At 43.3% G+C, this 19691-nt stretch overlaps 2 protein-coding genes across 2 annotated transcripts; both read right to left on the bottom strand.

Moving 5' to 3' along the window:
* Positions 1-624: 624 nt before the first annotated feature.
* LOC107308012 (2-oxoglutarate receptor 1-like) lies at positions 625-5260 on the bottom strand. Its single transcript, XM_015851554.2, has one exon. It carries the CDS (start codon positions 1745-1747, stop codon positions 782-784), a length of 966 nt encoding a protein of 321 aa, XP_015707040.1. The 5' UTR covers positions 1748-5260; the 3' UTR covers positions 625-781.
* A 2548-nt stretch (positions 5261-7808) lies between these two features.
* Positions 7809-17568, bottom strand: OXGR1 (oxoglutarate receptor 1). Its single transcript, XM_015851555.2, has one exon. The coding sequence runs from the start codon at positions 17566-17568 to the stop codon at positions 16537-16539; it is 1032 nt and encodes a 343-aa protein (XP_015707041.1). The 3' UTR covers positions 7809-16536.
* Positions 17569-19691: the final 2123 nt, after the last annotated feature.

The raw sequence follows: 19691 nt of genomic DNA, 5'->3' as shown, positions 1-19691 counted from the left end.
TCTTGAGAGCAATCCATCCCACTCTGTACTGGACCAGTATAAAAGTAAAGCACCTACATTCAGGTCTGTGCCCGATCTATTTACCTTTTATGGTCAATGGTGAGAAACAGGCACTTCTAGGTCATGATTCATCTTGTCTAAATGCAGGCATCAAGAATAATTAGGTGAATCACACTCTAAAAACCGCTTATTTCTCTCCACTATAGTAGAAATTTATAACAGGAGGCCAAGGTGATTAGCTTATATATAGAGATCTACTCTGTCAAGGTCTCTAGGGAGGTGAGATGAACACTCCTGCAGGTCTAAAGTAGGTGTGATGAATTGTCCTCTGGAGCATTTCATCCCTCTTCTTTAATTAGAAAAGAAGTCAAATCAAGGTACCTAACTTAGATTGGGCACTTTACTTCTAAGTTACTAAAATTAAATGAAATTACTCCCATCCTGAATCTGTATCTGCCACTAACAAACAACTATTTTTTTGCTGAAAATGATAAGCTCTTCTCCAAAAGAGACATTGCGGATTCAGGAGATAAATGCAAAAAAAAAAGTCTGAGAAATTAACTTATTTTCAGTATTTTATTTCATATTTTTGTTGTAATTTTTAAGGGGGGGTTGTTTGTTTGCTATGATGATGTGTAATTCCAAAACACAGAACGGATAAATTCTCCTTTGGCATTGGAAGTGCGAGTCTGAGTACTCCGACTGAGGAGAAGTTCTGCCTGCCTGGTTATGGGCAGGTTTGGACTCTCTCTGTATAGCTCTTTTATGGCATCAGTCTTTTCTATTTCAAGTTCTTGTGTGTCCAAAACTTGAGGAGTGAGAAGATGGCATGCTGGAAGCTGTCTCCTGCCACTACGTAGAGCAACAAGTTTCCAAATGTATTTAATGCTGCTAAAGGTTTAGTTAGAATGAATATAAAAAGGATCGTGTTCTTGAGATTGCAGCTCGCCACTCGCACACGAAGCTCAATCCGAATCATCTGAAAGACATGGAAGGGGAGGAAGCACACATAGAAGACCACCAAGAGGACGACGGCAAGCCTGCGGGCCTTCTGTTTGTAGCAAGCCTGCGTATGGGGCCCTGTGGCCAAGGCATGAATAATGAGTGCATAGCACAGAGTTACTGTCACCAGGGGCAAAAAGAAGGCAAATATCGTCAGCAGCCAGTTATACCATAGAGTACTGTCAAGGTCCTCTGCAGAAGACAGGTCTAGGCAGATTGTCCTGTTCTGTGTATGCTTTATGGAGATCAAGGTGTTTAAAGGGCTGATCGTTACCAGGGAAATCAACCAAATTACTGTGCAAGTCACCACAGCCCATCTCTTCTTTTGAATAAAAAAGCATCTAACTGGGTGGACGACTACAAGGAATCGGAAGATGCTGAAGCAGCTAAGGAAGATAATACCGCTGTACATGTTGAAATAGAAGCCAAAGTGAATAAACTTGCACATGAAGTTTCCAAAAATCCAGTTATTTCCATTAGCAGAGTAGTGTATAAAGAAAGGAAGTGTAGCTACATACAGTAGGTCAGTGACAGCCAGGTTTAACATAATGATGGTGCTGCCTTTCCAGGGCCTCATCTTGACAAAGTAAACAAAAATGGTCACAATGTTCCCAGGGAAGCACACTAGGAAGATTAGGCCATAAAAGGCAGAGAGGTAAGATTTCACCTGTAAGAAATTTTCATCCTTGCAACTTGTCGAAGGGTCTGACAGAGCAGTAACGTTGTCTGTGTGTCCAGATGCCATGTTTGCAGAAATCTTCTTTAAGCTTTACAAAAATCAGATGTTTATTTTTAATGTATTCACCTACATCTCTTGTCATTGCAGCAAACTTCTTTATGATAGGGTTTAGTAAAGGGGAAGAATAAGGTTTTGTCAACATACCCAGATCTGACTAGATCCCCTCCACTGCTCAGTTTGATTTCACCCTTCCACCCACCTTCTGTTGAATTTTGATAGTGATTAATTTTATCTTTGCTTTATTTAACCTTCTACACTAAAGATGACAATTGCTGCTTATGTGCAAACCTACAAGGGCAGCAAACACACTTACAGGAAACTAGAGAGAGTTCATGCCTAGGTTTTGCAAAACTGTGCATTAGTCTTAGCCTTTCAGAAAGCAAAGCTATATCTATCTCTTATGTTCATTAATTTGAACTCATCTGTAGCCATGAAATCAGAGACAGCATTCTGCTTTCATGGAAGCCAAAAAATGCTCAGTGCAGATACAGATCTCAGGATCCAATGCTCCTGTGACCTGACAGTCAAGGCTTGTTCCCTGAGTACAGTCATATTCCCCTGGAGTCATCAGAGTATGAAACTGGTAGAAATGCTTTTCAAGAAGAAAAAATGTTTGATTGAGGCATAAAACTGATTCAAATGACTGAAGACTGTTTCTCAAAGAGCAGAAGGTGGAAAGCACAGATACTGTTAAAGGCTCTGATCTTGCTTCCCATTTAGTGCAAATTGGAACTAGATAGACTTGTCTCTGAAATGGTTTCTCATCTGCCATGGGCAGTTTGGATCTCTTCACGGTGAATTCAAGATATAACCTTTCTTGATACTGTTTTAACCTGAGAGAATGGTAACCAAGGATGAAATTAACCTCATCTAACTTCAGACATAGAAACATTAGATGTCTAAACTGGAGCCAGTCATCCTAAGTCCCTCTTTGCCATCAGGGGAGAGATCTAGTTTCCTCCAGGGCAAAATGTCTTCCCATAAGAGAAGTTTCAAAGATAAATGATCAACTCTTTTGACACACCTATTTTTCTCCCCTGATGACAAAGGCAGCCCAAGGAGACTAGTTCAGACATGAACATTTAACATTTAACTTTTAGATGTCTCAGGTGAAACAAGAGGCATTCCTCTGGGGATCTTCAATGAACAGAGACACCTATAGCTTGATCAGGGTGCTCAGAGCCTCATCCAACCTGACCGTGAGTGTTTCAATGGGGCACCCCCTACCTCTCTAGGTTAGCTTAGGGTATAGCAGCTTTGCTGTCAAATGAATTTGGTAAAGACTATGAAGCTTGTTTTAAATAACTGCAGATTAACCCTCAGACAAAAGGTAGATATAAAACTTTTCTCTCTCTTCTGCTGCTTGGTGATACCACTGTCACACAAATGTATGTCTTTAACAAGAAGGTACATTTTAAATAAAGCTAGGTGAAATTTCCTAGAATACTTGATTCACCCTCATTTTAGTTTCCTTGTACTTCTGATCTGTACTTCACTGCAATCTTGAACCCTCCAAACTAAAAATGGAGAAATACTGCTTACCTGAACAGCTGCAATTCTGCTTCTAGCTTTTATTGCTGCGAACAAAGAACACTACAGATGAAATGTATTTTCGTCTTCCTTACAGTGAAGCAGTTTTAAGTATGGCACAGTCAGTGCAGGTTATAGTATAGCATCAGTCACTGGCTTAGGTATCAGCTCTCAGACCTGAGCAGTTGTAGGAGCTATCTTCTGCCCCCTGTCACTCATAATGTTCTGCCTTCTGAGGGCATATCGTGGTTTACTGGCGGCAGTTCTTTGTGCTGAGGTAGTCCTGTAGTATTCAAATAGCAGCAGATCACATTTAAATTAGTATGTATGTGTTTATAAAAGAGAAAATTAAATTTATTCTCTGTTTCCTGTGAAGTGAAACCCAATCACCAAACAGAATAAGGTGTGATGCCATTTCAAGGTCAGGTGAAACGTATTACGACATTGTTTCTTCATTAAAAGCAAATGTCTAACAAAGTCAAATTTTCAGCTCACGTAAAAAAATGAAGTTTTCTTTGGAAGCGATGTGCTTTTCAAGAACTATGGCACTTTCTGCTTATTTTTGGTGACTAGATTATATGCAATTAGCACCAGCTAGTTATTAACAAGATAGCTGAAGTTGCAAACTTGCTTTCTTTTGAGCCTTTGCTTTCAGGCTTCATGATTCCCAAAAGCTGCAATTTTCCATGCTCCTTGAACCAAAAGACTGTTCTTGAATAAAAACCTCATTATCATTCTTAGCTTGAGGAACAGGATCAAAAGAGATTATTAGAAAAACCCAAAATCATACTACCTTGCACTTTGAAACTGCTGGCTTCAATCCCTGATCTTGCAGCCTGGTCCATGCATAGGTGTCCCAGCTGCCCAGCATGGCCAGCAGCCTCGTGGCCTTGGTACATTTTATAGGTCCTAATCAGCGATGAGGTCTATGTGTTAGTATTAGGAGAAAAGAGAGCAAGATTCCAGTTCTGAACAGTAGGTATGTTAGTGTAGTTGCAGAGAACCACTTAGATAAGAATATTTTTAGGAAGACCATCTTAACTCTGCTTGGATGCCTACACCATAGGCATGAGCTGGGAGAACGTTACTTGTTTTGCTAATCATGCTGTAGGGAGAAGATTGGTAATAGGCGTAGTTAAGATTGAAAGTGTCTAACAATCTGCTACCACTAGGGGAAGGGCATCATCTCTGTTCTTATCTGAACAGAGTATTTGTCCAGCTCAATGGCTACAGTGCTTTTAAAAAATATCCAAAGTTTCTCAATCATTGTAAAATACATTGTCGTGTACCAGCTCAAGGATCAGCAACTGTTTAAATAGCTATTACCCTGTTCCCAGTCACTGCATGTGTCATTAGAAATCATTTGTATGAGGTTGTAGTGTTAGGTGCACAGTGGGAGCTAATTATAGTTAGGGATCATTTAATGTATCTGCTACTTAATCTATTACACTCCTGTGAAGCAGGGGCTGGTATTTATCCCACCTTGGTGGTGGTGGTGCCTTACAGGAAGCAAAAACAGGATTTCCCAGGACCATGACCATCACTACCAGGGATCCAGGGGACTGTGGAACTGGTGTCACCTCCAACTATCTGACTTGGGCAGAAGAGAAATAAACCTCTATTTTCACTTCCTCTCTTCTTAAACCACATGGTGTCAGTGGTTCTAGTGTTTCTACAGTAATGAGATACATCAGCTAATTGAGTCGGCCGAAAGCAAACTGTTTTTGTTCTTATTTCTGGCATGCTGCTGAGTGGCCATGGCTCCTCCTGTTTGTGCATGGGCTCCAGCAGCAGGGACTGGCCTGAGCAAAAAGAGGGCAGCAGAAAACTAGCTCATGCAGGGGCATGGCAGTGAGACTATGTGGCAGGTAGTTTTGTCATATGATCTACCATTTTTCCCCAATTTGATGACTGTTTACGGGAATTAGGAAGACCAGATAAGCGCGAAGAGGAAGCTATATGCATCTTCCCTGAAACAACCACTACAAAATCCTGCAGAGTTCATGTGTATATATAATATACATATATTATATTATATATATTATATAATATATATATGTGTGTGTGTATTTTTCCTTCAATGAAAGCAAAGTGAATAGGAAACACAGAGCATGGGTTCATGTATTTGGAGCACACAGTCTGCTACAGAAAACTGTAGTCTAGAATACAGAAGTAGAGAATAGATTCCAATGCCTTTATTTTTCTGTGTCATGTTAAATCACTTTTGGCTAATTGCGAACAATGCCCCTTTCCTCCACGTGGGCTGGCCATTAACTTCTGCAGGCAAAGGGGCAGAGGAGATCTTACAGGGATTTTTGTGGTCTCTCAGCATCACTGCCAAGTTTGACTGTTATTATGACTTGTAGATGTGAAGGTCAACAAGCTGTCCCTCAGGCTCAGAGGCCACTCTCATATCATGAAATCTAATCTAAAATTGATGAGTGTAAGTGAAAGACTTCTGTCAGTGGTACTATGCTTAGGGTCAGACCTCGAGACATAAACATGCATGGTGTAGCACAGTAGGGATCACAAGGATAGCTCTGATTGATGACTGTATAGGAAAATAGGCAGTTTGTTGGGCAAGTGCTAGGTTGCAGAGCATTAAGAGCTTCCATTATATGTTTTACTTTTAGTTCGGCAAACATATAATCTTTCCATGGGCTATTTCCTTTAGCAGGCATGCATTTGTTTGTCTGGTCTTACCCTGTATGTGATTGAATACCTAATTATCATTGTTATCAGAACACTGTCGAGAAATGCTCTGTTCTGTTGAGAATAGTGCCATGTGTCTTCATTGCACAGGAAAGCCAGCTCCTGCTTTTCCCTTTACATTTCTCCTCTGGGACAGACTGGTAAGGGCAGCATTTTTTAATCCCCAAAAGCATGTTAAGTTTCAATTAATCATTGCTAAATGCTGCCATCCAATTATGTAGGTAATAGAGACTGTTAATGAAAACTTCTGGAAAGGAATATTTTACCCTCAGAGAATTGCATGTATAATCTGGAATATAAGCAGTGCTACCACATCAGCTGAGCAGAAGTAGTTCGATACAGTTCCAAAAATAGTCTGCATGGATCTGAGGTGCTATTTTATGGCTAATATTAGTCCTTGAAATGAATCAGTGCTTGCAGGCTACAGTGCATAGAATAGGGAAAAAAAAAACTACTGAAGCACTGAACTTTCAGAAGGTGAGCTGTTCCATGGGCAGTGGGCAGAAGAAAGGCAATGGGACAATTTGCTTAAAGCCAGTATGTGCTCAGATACCTTGGTACACCTTGGGCAAATCCATAAAGTGGTGAATAAAAAATGTTTCAGGAGCACCCAGCTATGAAGCAGCCTTAAATGTAACAGCTGTGCTGGGTAGTTTTCCCACCAGACAGTATAAGCCAAACTAAACTCACTGGAGATGTGACAATGGTTGTAATTGTTTTAGGTAATGGAGCATTTCCTGAAAATGACCAAACTTAGATGATCCAAAAAGAGAGAGGACCAATTTGCTGGTTGTTGTTCTGGTTTTTAATTTAGACATGAAGCAGGCTCTAAAGTCTTGTGGGATAAAATGGGCATCCTTGCATCAGTAGAGGATTCATTGAAAGGTGCTGGTAATGTGGCCTTCAGTGTACAAGCAAGCTTGTAGTCATTGAAGATATACTCTGTTGTGTTGCCACTGCTGCTACATTTTTTTTCTGCAGAGCCCTAGGGCAGATGAAGGAAGGTCTAACCTTTGCCTCAAGCCACTGTAACAAAGTTTGTCTTCAGATGATTACATGGCAGCCACCTACACATGAATTCAGTATATGCAGAAATGAGCCTTGATGTTATCTGGGTGCTGTTCCCTCAGCAGGCAGGAGTCCCCGACTGTGCAGAGGACCACTACATTGCTGTCTTACTGCATAAGTCTCAGCAGCCCTACTACCACCATCCTCATGCTGCCTCCTTCCCACACCAATCACTGCTATTTAAGGCACTGCACTTGGGCTGGGACAGTCCCAAGTGTTTATACAAATTGGGGGAAGATCTCCTCATGAGCAGCCCTGCAGAGAAGGACTTGGGGATCCTGGTGGATGAGAGGCTGGACATAAGCCAGCAGTGTGTGCTTGCAGCCCAGAAGGCCAACTGTGTTCTGGGCTGCATTAAAAAAGGGGTGGCCAGCAGGGAGAGGGAGGTGATTGTCCCCCTCTACTCAGCTCTTGTGAGGCCCCATCTGCAGTACTGCATCCAGGCCTGGGGACATGGGTACAGGAAGGACATGGAGCTCTTGGAGTGGGTCCAGAGGAGGGCCACTAAGATGATCAGAGGGCTGGAGCACCGCTCCTGTGAGGGAAGGCTGGGGGAACTGGGATTGTTTATCTTGGAAAAGAGACAGCTCATTGTGGCCTTCCAGTATTTGAAGGGAGCACATAAACAGGAAGGGAAACAGCTATTTAGAAGGGTGGACAGGGATAGGACAAGGGGGAATGGTCTTAAACTGAGACAGGGGAGGTTTACATTAGATATTAGGAGGAAGTTTTTCACACGGATGGTGATGCTGCACTGGAACAGGTTGCCCAAGGAGGCTGTGGATGCCCCATCCCTGGAGGCATTCAAGGCCAGGCTGGATGTGGCTGTGGGCAGCCTGGTCTGGTGGTTGGTCACCCTGCACATACCAGGGGGATTAAAACCAGATGATCATTGTGGTCCTTTTCAACCTAGACCATTCTATGATTCTATGGGTCCTGTTCCCATCCACTTTGGAAATGAGCCTTTCTCAGCAGGGCTGGTGTCAAAGTGTTGTCACTGTGTGGGCAGTGAAAGGAGCTCAGTCCTGTGGGATACATTTCAAATTTGAAAAGTATTATTTTCCTCCCAAGCTCACTTATTTTAATTCCTTTCTTTTCATGATCATTAGAGTTATAAACGAGTAAAACAGTTGTTTGCATTACCACTGTTTGTTTCTGATCAGGTAATGATGAGTTAGAATTGTAGTGTCATAAAACATTTAGCAGAAATAATCATCAGTCAAAGTGAGTTTGATCGACCACTGCAACAGAAAAAGGCTAAACCAGTATTAGGGAGATGGTGAAGAAATCACAACACCTTATAATAGAAGATTCAGCTCCTCAAGAGAAACTGTTGTCTTGCACTAGCTTTGAAGCCAAATTAAATTGCACCAGCAAGGCATCTAGCCCTCTAACCCACTGGCTTTCATGGCAGTCAGTGCAACAAGCCAAGTGCAGAATCCTTTCTGTAGGATTGCCTTGGGTGCAGGCAGCAAGTTGCCTGTCTCTCCTGAAATCCTGTGTCCTGATTCCAAGAGGTTTTGCCTGCTGGCATTGCAGGAGGTGCGGTAGAAGCGAGTGCCTCAGGAGTCTGATGCCTGCAGTCTGCACTCTCATTTCCACATCCCATTCTGCTGTTTGCCCTTTTCACAGCATATTTGTCTGATATCCAGCTTGTGATCTGCTAAGACCTTTGATTCTTTACTGCAGTAATGCTGCCTAAGCAGGCAGACCCGTTTTTTGCAGTTTTGGTTATATTCCTATAATCATAAATTTTGCACTTGTCCTCACTGAATTGCATCTTGTGTTTTCAGACCATTTCTCCAATTTCTGTAAATTGCTTTGAATCAAATGCTGTCTTCAAGCATGCCGACAGTCATCTTGTCATCTGCATGCTTAAAGGGTATGCTTTCTACTCCATTGCCCAAATCACTACTGAATATAGTAAGGGTGAGCTCACTGCATAATCTGGACTTGGATGGAGAATTTTGTGATGCAAAACATCCTGGAGCTGGGTCTTGGACTTCTCTCCCAGAAACTCCCAACAGTGTTATTTATGTCTGGAGCAGCAGCTCAACCACAGCTCCAGCAGCACAGGCTTTTGTGAAAAATCTGAGAGAAGCAGCAACATATCAGGTTTTATCCTCTTGTGGCCCCCTCCCAGAGAGAAACATTTTCCATCCCAGGATGGGAGCTGGATGACACCAGGCCGAGCAGCTTCTGAGGCCAGCAGCCCTCTCCATCCTACTGTTGTGCTCCATCCCATTCCCCATTTGGGTCTGCTTCTCTGGCTGGGTAGCTGAGAATCCTGGATGCTGCTACCTGCTTTCTGCCAGCATTTTTGATAGATTGAAGACATTCACGTGAAGCACTTTGATTCTCCCAACTCAGCATTTTCTGGGGGAAAAGTACCCTGTGGGAAATTTTTCTATTAGCTGTAATCAGCATATATGAATTCTTCCCAGATAAACCAATATAGGGAAGTCAGCCCTCATTCTGAGAGCAAATGGCTCTCTCTTATCTTGGGTCAGGCAATTTTTCCTAATTCTCATCCTCAATGGTTGGTGTGCGGAGATAATCCTCACTGCAACCATGGAAGTGGCTGGACTGAGCTGAAGTCTCCTGGATAGTAAATTGATGGTGTCTTTGTGACTGGCAGTGAAATATCACATCGCCTCTGCATGCCAGGGTAGGGGACAATAAACTGTCAACCAGAGAGGGCTCTACACCTGACAGGAAGAGGGGTTCAGTAGTCATATAGCTAATCCTTTCTTCGAAGACTTGATTCACACTGCTTAGTGTGGCTGTTCACGCTCCAGTGTCTCTACCTCAAGAAGAAGTGTACAAAAACCTTCATCATCTGCCTAGGATCAAAAAGGTTTAGAGTAAAAACTTGTGCTCCTGAGATGACACTTCTCATGCACCACAGAACACCAGCAACAAGTAGGGCCTACTTTACAGCTCGAGCCAATGTTTTGTGCTCTGTGGAATCCACAGAACAGCCTTGAATTTCTCCAGGAGGCCTCAAAAAAGAATTCATAAGACTGTGCAGAATAAACGCCGTCTCTCTATATTAGTAATCCTTAGTTAAGGCAATACAAGGAGAATTTGTACAAAGCTTAACATCAAATGATCCCCTGAGGGAACTTCGTGGTGAGAGAGAACAGGTGCTGAGATCCATCTGATCCTTGCCAAAGTCACCTTGTTGACTCCCTGCAGGAGAGGTTTGCTGGTTTCCACCCACTGCCACAGACTTGTGTAGAACAGTCTTTCTTTAGTACAGGATAAGGTTTTCTTTGGAATAATGAAGATTTTTGCATGAGAACCACATCATTTGAAGTAGCTCTCACACTTAACAGGGCAAGGAATGTTGGTAGGGGCACTGATAACCTCTGGGTAGAGAAATCTGATCCCTTGGAAGAGTGTGGTAGACATCAAATACAACCTTGTGCTGAATTCCACATACCTCTCCCCAGCCAGTGCTGGTATCCAGCAGTGCTACATTCACACATTACAGTACAAGCCAGACAGAGAATATGTAATTTAACCTCATTTGTCTGGACTGCATTTCAGGATTAATGCTTCTTCCTTCTCTTCCAGTAATGTGCTGTGAAAATCTCTTTGCAAGGTATTCATGTGCCTCAGTGTAGTAAAAACACACGCTGCTGCCCAAAGGGCTCCTCTCTGCCTCATTAGGGCCACAGAGGTAATTCATTTCCAGGCACACCTCCTCTCTAGCCTTTGATGTGATAACTGTGGAGACTATTGCCTGTAGTGTCACATCTCCACCAATTTCATCAGCTTGTTTGACTGGAGGGAGATGGAGGGAGATTCACTGCCACCCACCCAGACTGTGCCAGCAGGTGTGACCCTTCCAGAATAGACAGGACATGTGCCTTTCAAAACACACAGTTCTTGCAGTAGGGAACATTGCTGAGCCTGTCTTCCTGAGTTCAGCAAATTTCAGGTCTAAGGATGGGAAACAGAGGAATAAGCCCAGCGGCAGGCATTGTCCCAGCCTTAGGGCCTTCTGGGCAGGAGACATTTTCCTGCTGCCTTTCCCCCAGAGCTCTGGTCCTGGTTCTGCACCAGGAAGGAAGCAGAAAATAAACTCTTGTTAAATCTACTTTTAGTAGATTTAAGTCTGGGTTATAGTGAATCAGTGTGGAATCCTGCTTCAGAGAAGAAGAACAGCTGATGAGAGAGATCTGTTCCCAGCACCCTCACCTCAGGCAGGCTCACCTGGAGAGGTGTCTGCTCTTCTCGTGGGGAGAAAGAAGGAAAAGATGCGCTGATGCATACAGCCACACTTCTCCCTCGTTTAACAAGGTACAAAGAAACCTGCCTGCATTTCATATGTGCAAAAATGGGTGAGAAGGAAGCACAAGCTGTTATTGCCTGCAGCTACAGAGTGGTCAACACCAGGAGGTAGAGAAAGACCCACTATTGGTTGTGGCAGTCAGGAGGGGCTGAAGTTGTTGCCCAAAGAGGATAAGCTAACTTTCTGTTTTACCTTTCTCACTGCTGTACTTACATGGCCCTATCACTGCTTGTGAGACAACATCCATAGGCACAAGATGAGAGGTACTTGGTTTACGCTAATTTATATTATTTACCACATAGCCACTCTAGCTATACCCAGTTTAAAAGTATGAACCAGCTTATGCTTCTCTGGAAGAAGTCGAACCAGCGCTCCCACCTTGCTCTTGTGGATGATACAAACATCATTTTATTCCTCTGCCTGTGCTCTGCTGCTTATCCAGCGCAGACCTGTTCCAAATTACAGTTATCCCACACACTTAAGCTTTTACCAAGGAGATCCCTTTTCTGGAAGTGCTTTGTCTGCCCTCTACTGGGAATTAGAATTATAGCACTTGCAGGGAACAGCAATTACTCGCAGCTCCTGCAGAGCCAAGAACTGCTACATCAACTGCTCTTCGTGGTGCTTCCAGCACAATACGAGCCCCCATTCCTGTTCCTTCAAGTCTGCATTTTACGGGGGAAATGTCTTCTAGGATTTTGTTCTGGTACAGAGGATTTCCATCGACGTTTGTCAGCCATGTAGGTGCAGAGTGCAGTGCTGGGAGCGCACTTGGGCTGAGCTCTGCTCTAACTTGGACTTCATTGCTGACCTACCGCTACAGAGCAATTTGAAAGCCTTGCCTTAAGCCTTTATTGCACTCTGAAAAGCCCGGGGCTGGGAAGTGATCTTTTCCTGCTGCTCATTTGTTTTGTGACAGAGGCAAGTCACTTATCTGCACTGTGCCTCAGTTCCATCACCTGTTAAACAGGAATGATGTGCAAGAATCACTGTGCAATTTACCCACAGAGAGGTAAAGGTGAGAACACTCCTGTAGGCAGGGGCTGCTGCCTTGTCTGCTCAGATAACTTCCTGTTGCTAAGAAGCCTTATGAAGCGAGAGGAAATAGCAACTTTCAAAGGGACATATTGCTTTAAGTTGCCGCACAGTATGTTTGCATCTCTTTTTTCTGCCAGGTCTTCTTCTTTACTTCTGAGCTCATAAACAATCGGACAATCCTGGTTCATTCAGTTGAAAATAGCCCCTCTGGGATTATTCAGGGCTGAAGTAAATCCATTCTTAATGCTCCTCGCTGACAAAGGAGCGTGCTGGAAACACAACTATGCTTAATGAAAAGATATGAAGAAAAATGTGTCTCTGGGAGCTGGTACTTTCTACCTTGTTTCATTAGGATTCAGTACAGCATTGGCTGTGTGCTCCCAGCACTGCATTTTGTTCTTCTTCACCTTATATTCCACTGCTATTCCACAAACTTAAAGTAAATCCATGACAGAATTTGATCACAGAAAAAGCAGAAGTATAGAAAAACACCCCAGAGCTCTGTTTTCCTTACAAGAGCACAGTGTCACTGTGACTGTAGCTTCCAGGCAACCACCTCTCTCTTGGTTTAGGTATCAGTGATATCATCCACTGAGGAGAGCAAAGGAATAGAGAAGAGATCTTAGGAGATAAAATACCCTTTAGATCAAATGCCTTTCAGGATTCTAGAGGTGATGAATCAAACACACTCTGCATTGTACTTTCCTGCAGCAACCCAGAAAAACCATGTTCCCTCTGTGTGGTTTTGAGCAGTCGATGTTTGAGTTTTAAATTTTGTTTTGGAAAGAGACTCAGCTCACTGTTTACTGACTTTGCCCCTTCTCCCTCTGGGTCCCAAAGTACAGCTCTGACTCAAAGGAGGAATGTATTTTCTCTCCTGTGTTAGAATCATCTCACTGTCTCTGTGCTCCACTGCAGCACTCAGGCATCCCAGGCACCAAGGCTGCAAGACACATCAGTTAGGAGCCTGAAAACAAGCCTTGAAATATACCTTCTTCAGGGCATGCTTCTTTCCCCCCAGACATAATTTATGGCTTTTATGTTAAAGTGGCATCATCTGACACCACTAATGCCTCTACTTTCACAAAACATATGGGAACTGTAAAGGAACAGAATAAGCTTTTTTTTTAATCTCTTCTCCTTTTGTTCTGGCAGGGAAAGGTGAATACATTTCAGGGCTTGAAGCAGTTGAATAGCAATGTATTCATTGCTCATTTGTTGTTTTAGAGTTTAGGATCACTCAGCCTGCATTTGCAGATGACAGAAGAGTGACAGAGGGGAGCAGCAACCATCCCAAGTTTATCCTCCCAGCAAAATGATAACATCTGTCCAATGTCTAAATGACTCCATGGTGAGGCCAGTACTGCCCTTCCTTCACATGGTGGATCTCTGCTGAGGAGTTAAACTGCACGGCTAATGTCACAGCAGCCCAACTGCACACACAGTTACACCTGAATGAAACTGTGGCTTTGTCTCAGATCAGGATCCAACACAGAACTTTCAATAGTCAACCACTGCCAAGCTTTCACTCTACTAGATGTTAAGCAAGGTATTCATTTTCATTATACACGCAGTTTAACTATTTCTAGGCATTCAGTCAAACTGAGCACTGGAATTGTTTGAAAGACATTTAGATTAGGACAAGGACAGATTTTGCAAGATATTTTCTTGTTGATTTTGTTGTGCAGAACATGATCAGTGATTTCCTTTGGGGGTCAGTACTGGAACAGTATTTTTTCTGGGAGGTCTGAGTTGAGTTTTGTTTTCATTTCTAATGGGAACACACAATGCTGGCAGAAAAGGTAAAAACTGCTGATTGCCCTTCCTGACAAGTAATGGTAAAAAATAACTCTGCTGCAGTCTCTGACACTACGTAAGTCACTGTGAAGAGTAAAGTTCAACATGGCTATGAAAGCAGTAGGCAATTCCACAGTCTCTTCATTACTATCATCAGAACTGACATCTCTCTAAGAGGTCCGAACCCTGTTTACCTTGCAAAGTTTCCTTTTTGGACACTACGCAGTCCCAGGCAGAGAGCAGATGGTTGCCATGCACTGAAGTTGACACGACTGTCTTTGCAGACAAACTTCTAACAGAAACCTGGTTAGTGGAGCATAACTACTTTGTGAATCAGCCTTCAGTATCATAGTAGCTCACATAGCTTTTTTGTCACACTGTATGCAGAGCTCGGATAGTGTGTACTGTTTACTGCAACTGAAACACTGGTCCTTGTTTAAGCAGTAAGCTTACAGCTGCTGAAAATAGAAGCTATCAAATCTCGCCCTTCACAGCAAGCAGAAGGAATAAGTCACATGAGATAATGATCTCCTGGTCCCACAGGGCACCTGAGCAGACCCTAAATTCTTTAAAACTGCCTGCACTAGGGCTGAGCTTTCACCCTTCAGATTTAGCCACACTTAACAGAAAAAAAATGACTACCTTTCTGGTGAAGACTGCCATCCCACTGGTGAATCATGGCTCCTGGGAGTGCTTCCTAAATACAGGATAGATTCAGGTTGGATATCAGGAAAACTCTTAACCAGAGAGTAGTTAGCATGGAGCAGGCTGCCCAGGGTAGTGGTCGTGGCACTGAGATGCTGAAGTTCATGGAGCATTTGGACATTGATCTCAGATTTAAGGTTTGAATGTGGAGTCAGAACTGGACACCACAGTCATTGTGGGTCCCTCCTGATGCAGGAGATTCTGTGATTCAGCACTTTGGAAGCAGGTAGTTCAGCCCAAACTGAGTGAAGAGAAACAGTAGGCAAGTAGGTGAGACAGAAAGAAGGCAACTAAACTATGGCTAAGTTAAGGGAAAATAAAGAGGAAGAGGTGGAACGGCAGCCCCTTTCCAAGTCACTGAAACTGTGAGACTGTCACTCTTTCTGCTCTTTCTCAGAGATGGAAAGCCTTGAACACTTCCATTACACACTTTTTTACCTTTAGTCCCTTCGTTTTATGTTGTACATGTGGCTGTACTTCTGTTCATGTGCGATAAGCTCAGCTTGGGCTTGAGAAAGAAGAGCTTCTGAGAACAAGGATTAAAAATGTAATGATGGTCCTTGCTCTGAGAGAGGAAAAAAGGTATTTTCAACCCACTGAGAGGATCCAGGTCTGTATGTATAAGCAGTAGGAGACACATTTTGTGCTTCCACAGAAGAGTGTATGTACTGTGCGTTTGTGCTTTTTTTTTCATGTTAGAAAGTTAAGATGTAATGAATTTATGATATCAGAAAAGACTTCTCTCACGTGAATCATCTTGCATATTTGTTCTGGACATGAATCAAACGTGCATATGTGAAACCAGGCAGCTTGAGCATGAATGATCACCATCTAGTGGCAAGACAAGGCATGTAAAAACATTGTAATGTCATACACACAGCGCTTGCGTAGCACCATCTGTTCTGTAATCAACCATAAAGCCCAAAACAAGGGAATCTTGTATTTCCCAAGTATCTTTGGAGTGGTGCTAATCCGTAGTGGGTACCAGCCATTGTCAAGAAGCAAGTGTCTGCTGCTGTCCCTCCACATGCCCCAGGTGCCACAGCGCTGTGGCAGGGTGGTGGGACAGCCTCCAGCCCCAGGGATGTCCCTGGGCACTACTTCTTTCACTGGCACTGATCTTACCAGCAGTGCACACCTAATAATAGAGCTGATTGTCCAAAATGGATCTCCAGAGATCAGGTGGCCTTGTGTCTCTCTTGTCAAATGACTTGATATCTGCTCCTGGAGACACACAGTGGCATGGGCTCCTCTTGTCCTTTCCAGTGCATTGTTACCTCCACAACAGAAAGCCCTCACTGATGTCCCCCACTGAGGTACTTTTGGACCACTTGTTTTCATGTCCAGTTCCTTTTCCCTTTCGTCATTCCCTTGGGAATATTCTTACAGAGCTCAACTCATCGCCTCTTCTCTGGCTTTTATTTTTCCTTTTGTGTTCGTACAGTTCATTATTTCTACTTAAACTCAGTACTTTGCACCTGTCACTGCCTAATAGCACCCTGTGGTTTTTCAGAACATGGTTGCAATTTATCATTGTAATTTTGTCCTCTCAATTTCATGTCATTTGCAAACACAATAACCAGACTTGCCTATGTGGCAAGAAAGCAATCCCAGGTTTGCTGAAATTTTCTTCAAGGGGACTCTTCTATATGCTTAAGGTGATTTCTGACTTGTTCACATAATTACTGCTCCCAGGTGTCTGGATGCATTTGCTCCACTTGCACCATGAGAGTGAGAGGATGGCCTGCTGGAAGTTATCTCCCATCACGACGTACAGCAGAAGGTTACCACAGGTGTTGAGTGCAGCCAGAGGCCGAGAAATGATATAGATGGTGTGAATCTGCTTCTCAACATGACAGCTGACAGGACAAAACTGCAGTTCAACCCGAGCTACCCGAAAAAGATGGAAGGGGAGGAAGCACACATAGAAGACCGCCAAGAGGATGATGGTAAGTCTGCGAGCCTTCTGTTTGTGGCTAGCCTGAGCCTGGGGCCCAGTGGCCAAGGCATGAATAATGAGTGCATAGCACAGAGTTACTGTCACCATGGGCAAGAAGAAGGCCAGGCCTGTGAGCAGCCAGTTATACCACCTGATTGCACCCAGGTTTTCAGAGCTGGCGAAGTCAAGGCATAAGGATCTGTTTTGCTCCTCTTTTGAGGAGATCAAGAAGTTGACGGGACTGACAGCTGCCAAGGAGATCACCCAAATGGCTGCACAAGCCACTGCTGTCCACCGCTTCCTTTGGATGTGGAAAAACTTCATAGGGTGGACAATCACCATGTAGCGGAAGGCACTGAAGCAAGTGAGGAAGAGGATGCTGCTATACAAGTTGAAGTGGAAGCCAAAACGAATGAACTTGCACAAGAATCCCCCGAAGATCCAGTGCTCCCCACTAGCATAGTAATGTATCAGGAAGGGAAGGCTGATGAGGTAGAGCAGGTCTGTGAGCGCCAGGTTCAGCATGATGATGGTGCTGCTCTTCCAAGGCCTCATCTTGAAGCTGTAAACACAGATTGCAATGATGTTTCCTGGGAAGCCCACCAGAAAGATGAGGCTGTACATAACAGGGAGGTAAAAAGTCTTCAGACTGACTTCTACATCAGTGCAGTTGGGAAAATCATCTCCGATGTCTTGCCATGTCATGGGGTTGGCTAAATCACCACTTGTTGTATTCATGTTTCTTTCCTAATGCTTAAGGAAGAGAGAAATACTTAGTGCTCTCTGACAGAAAAGACCCTATGCTAGCCTGTTAAAAACAATGAATAGCCAGGTCTTATTTCAAGTTCCCACCACTGCCTCTGTTAAAGTGCCTCTATTAAATAAGAAAAGGCATTGCTGCTTTAGTGAGAATTAATCCTGATCTATAGGCCTTTTGTTCATATTTATACAGATACAGTAAAAATCGTATTCCCACATATTTTCAAGGAAGAATTTCCACAAGCAGAATGTAAGGGACTCCCAGCATCACAGTGGGTGACGTGTCCCCCAGTGCACAGAGGTCATCTTCTGCTCTTATCAGGGCTCAAATACAGCAGACAGACTGGTTGTGCTGTGTCACTGACCAAAGGCACACAGAGGAATGTCCAGAATGTTGCTGCTACATAAAAACTATTCGCTTCATTGATAATTAACTGGAAAACAGAGCAGATGTTGAAATGTTTGCATATTCTTTTTAGCACTGGAGTTCAGTAGCATTTTTATTCCTGCTTCTTGAAAAAAAAAAAGAAAACTGATACATGAATATTTAATTTTTTTTGTTCATTAACAAGATTAATATAGCAAAGAAACAGGCCCTTCCTAGATTTACATTAGCTGTTATGTAAATGTCTATTCTCTACAAAAATTAAATGAATGATGATTTTCTTTTAGACAGTAGCCTTCAGAGTTCTCTGAAGAATTTGAATAATTGTGGCCAACTTTGCAAAGCAGCCATTCTCAAGATATATGCTGGGTCTTGACCAAGATTTAATGGACTTAAAGATGGTCATAGAATCATAGAATTGCTCAGGTTGGAAAAGGCCTTCCATATCATCTAGTCCAACCCCAACCTAACCATGCTACCTTAACTCTAACAACCCTCTGCTAAATTTGATCTCCAGTATCTCCAGTACGTAGAATCTCCAGTAGGAAAGATGGGGCCACTGAAGCTCATAGGAAATAACCTCCAAGGTCTCACCCTGTAAGAGCAGTTTTGTGGATGCTGGTTTTCTTTTAAAGCTTTTTTGATGGGAAAAAAAAATAATTGTGCACATCTCAAATGTAATTACCTCCTGAGGTAGGCCACCTCTTGCAGGGTGATGTCCATCCTCAAATTACTGTGGTCTGTGTCTGCTAAAGAAAATCCTACTGAATCATCACCTCCGTTTCTTGTTCCACCTCAAATTTTCTTTATGTGGCTCCCACCCTCACTCACTTTAGGGATCTCACAGAGGCAGGTTCCAGGATTTTAATTCAAATTTGTGTGGAACATACAGTTGTATGTGTGAGAACGACAAGACCACCAGAGAAAAGCCAGTGCTGTCTGTGAAGCTCTATTTCATGCCATATAGAAAGATGCACGTGGATGAGGGCAAAGAGAACATGATGTGGAAAGATGGCTGGTCAGAAGAATTGCAGCTACACTGTCGTACCCAAACCAACCTAAAGCCACCCTTCAGTGAGGCTTGTGAAGGGCCTGGAAAATCAACCCTATGAGGAGAGGCTGAGGGAGCTGGGGCTGTTTAGTCTGGGGAAAAGGAGGCTGAGGGGAGACCTTATTGCTCTCTTCCAGTATCTGAAAGGTGCTTACAGTGAGAGCGGAGCAGGTCTCTTCTCACTGGTGACAGGACGAGGGGAAATGGCCTCAAGTTGCACCAAGGTAAGTTTAGGTTGGACATTAGACATTAGGAAATACTTTCTTTACAGAAAGGGTAGTTAAACACTGGAATAGACTCAGGGATATGATTTAGAGGAGGGCTGTTAGAGTTAGGGTACTATGGTTAGGCTGCGGTTGGACTTGATGATCTTTGAGGTCTTTTCCAACCTGAGTAATTCTATGATTCTATGATTCCATTAAATGGCTAATGTTTAACCAGCCAAACAGCAAAGGCCCTGTTCCACAGCAGCATGCTGTCCTCACTGGGAGCACAGCCCTGCTCACAGTATAGTGTTTACAGCATGCACCTGTTAACCAGGCTGAAGGGCATGGCTGGGCGCTGTTTCCTGCACTTTCTTCATAGGTTTTTTAGGGCTATCATTTTGTCAACAGCATTTTTTCCTGCCTACCAATGTGTTGCTGCAGCAAATCCATAGAACAAACC

Source organism: Coturnix japonica, chromosome 1, assembly GCF_001577835.2.
Source record: "Coturnix japonica isolate 7356 chromosome 1, Coturnix japonica 2.1, whole genome shotgun sequence".
In the NCBI taxonomy this organism is placed as follows: Eukaryota; Metazoa; Chordata; class Aves; order Galliformes; family Phasianidae; genus Coturnix; species Coturnix japonica.
This window is presented reverse-complemented; position numbering and strand designations above follow the sequence as displayed.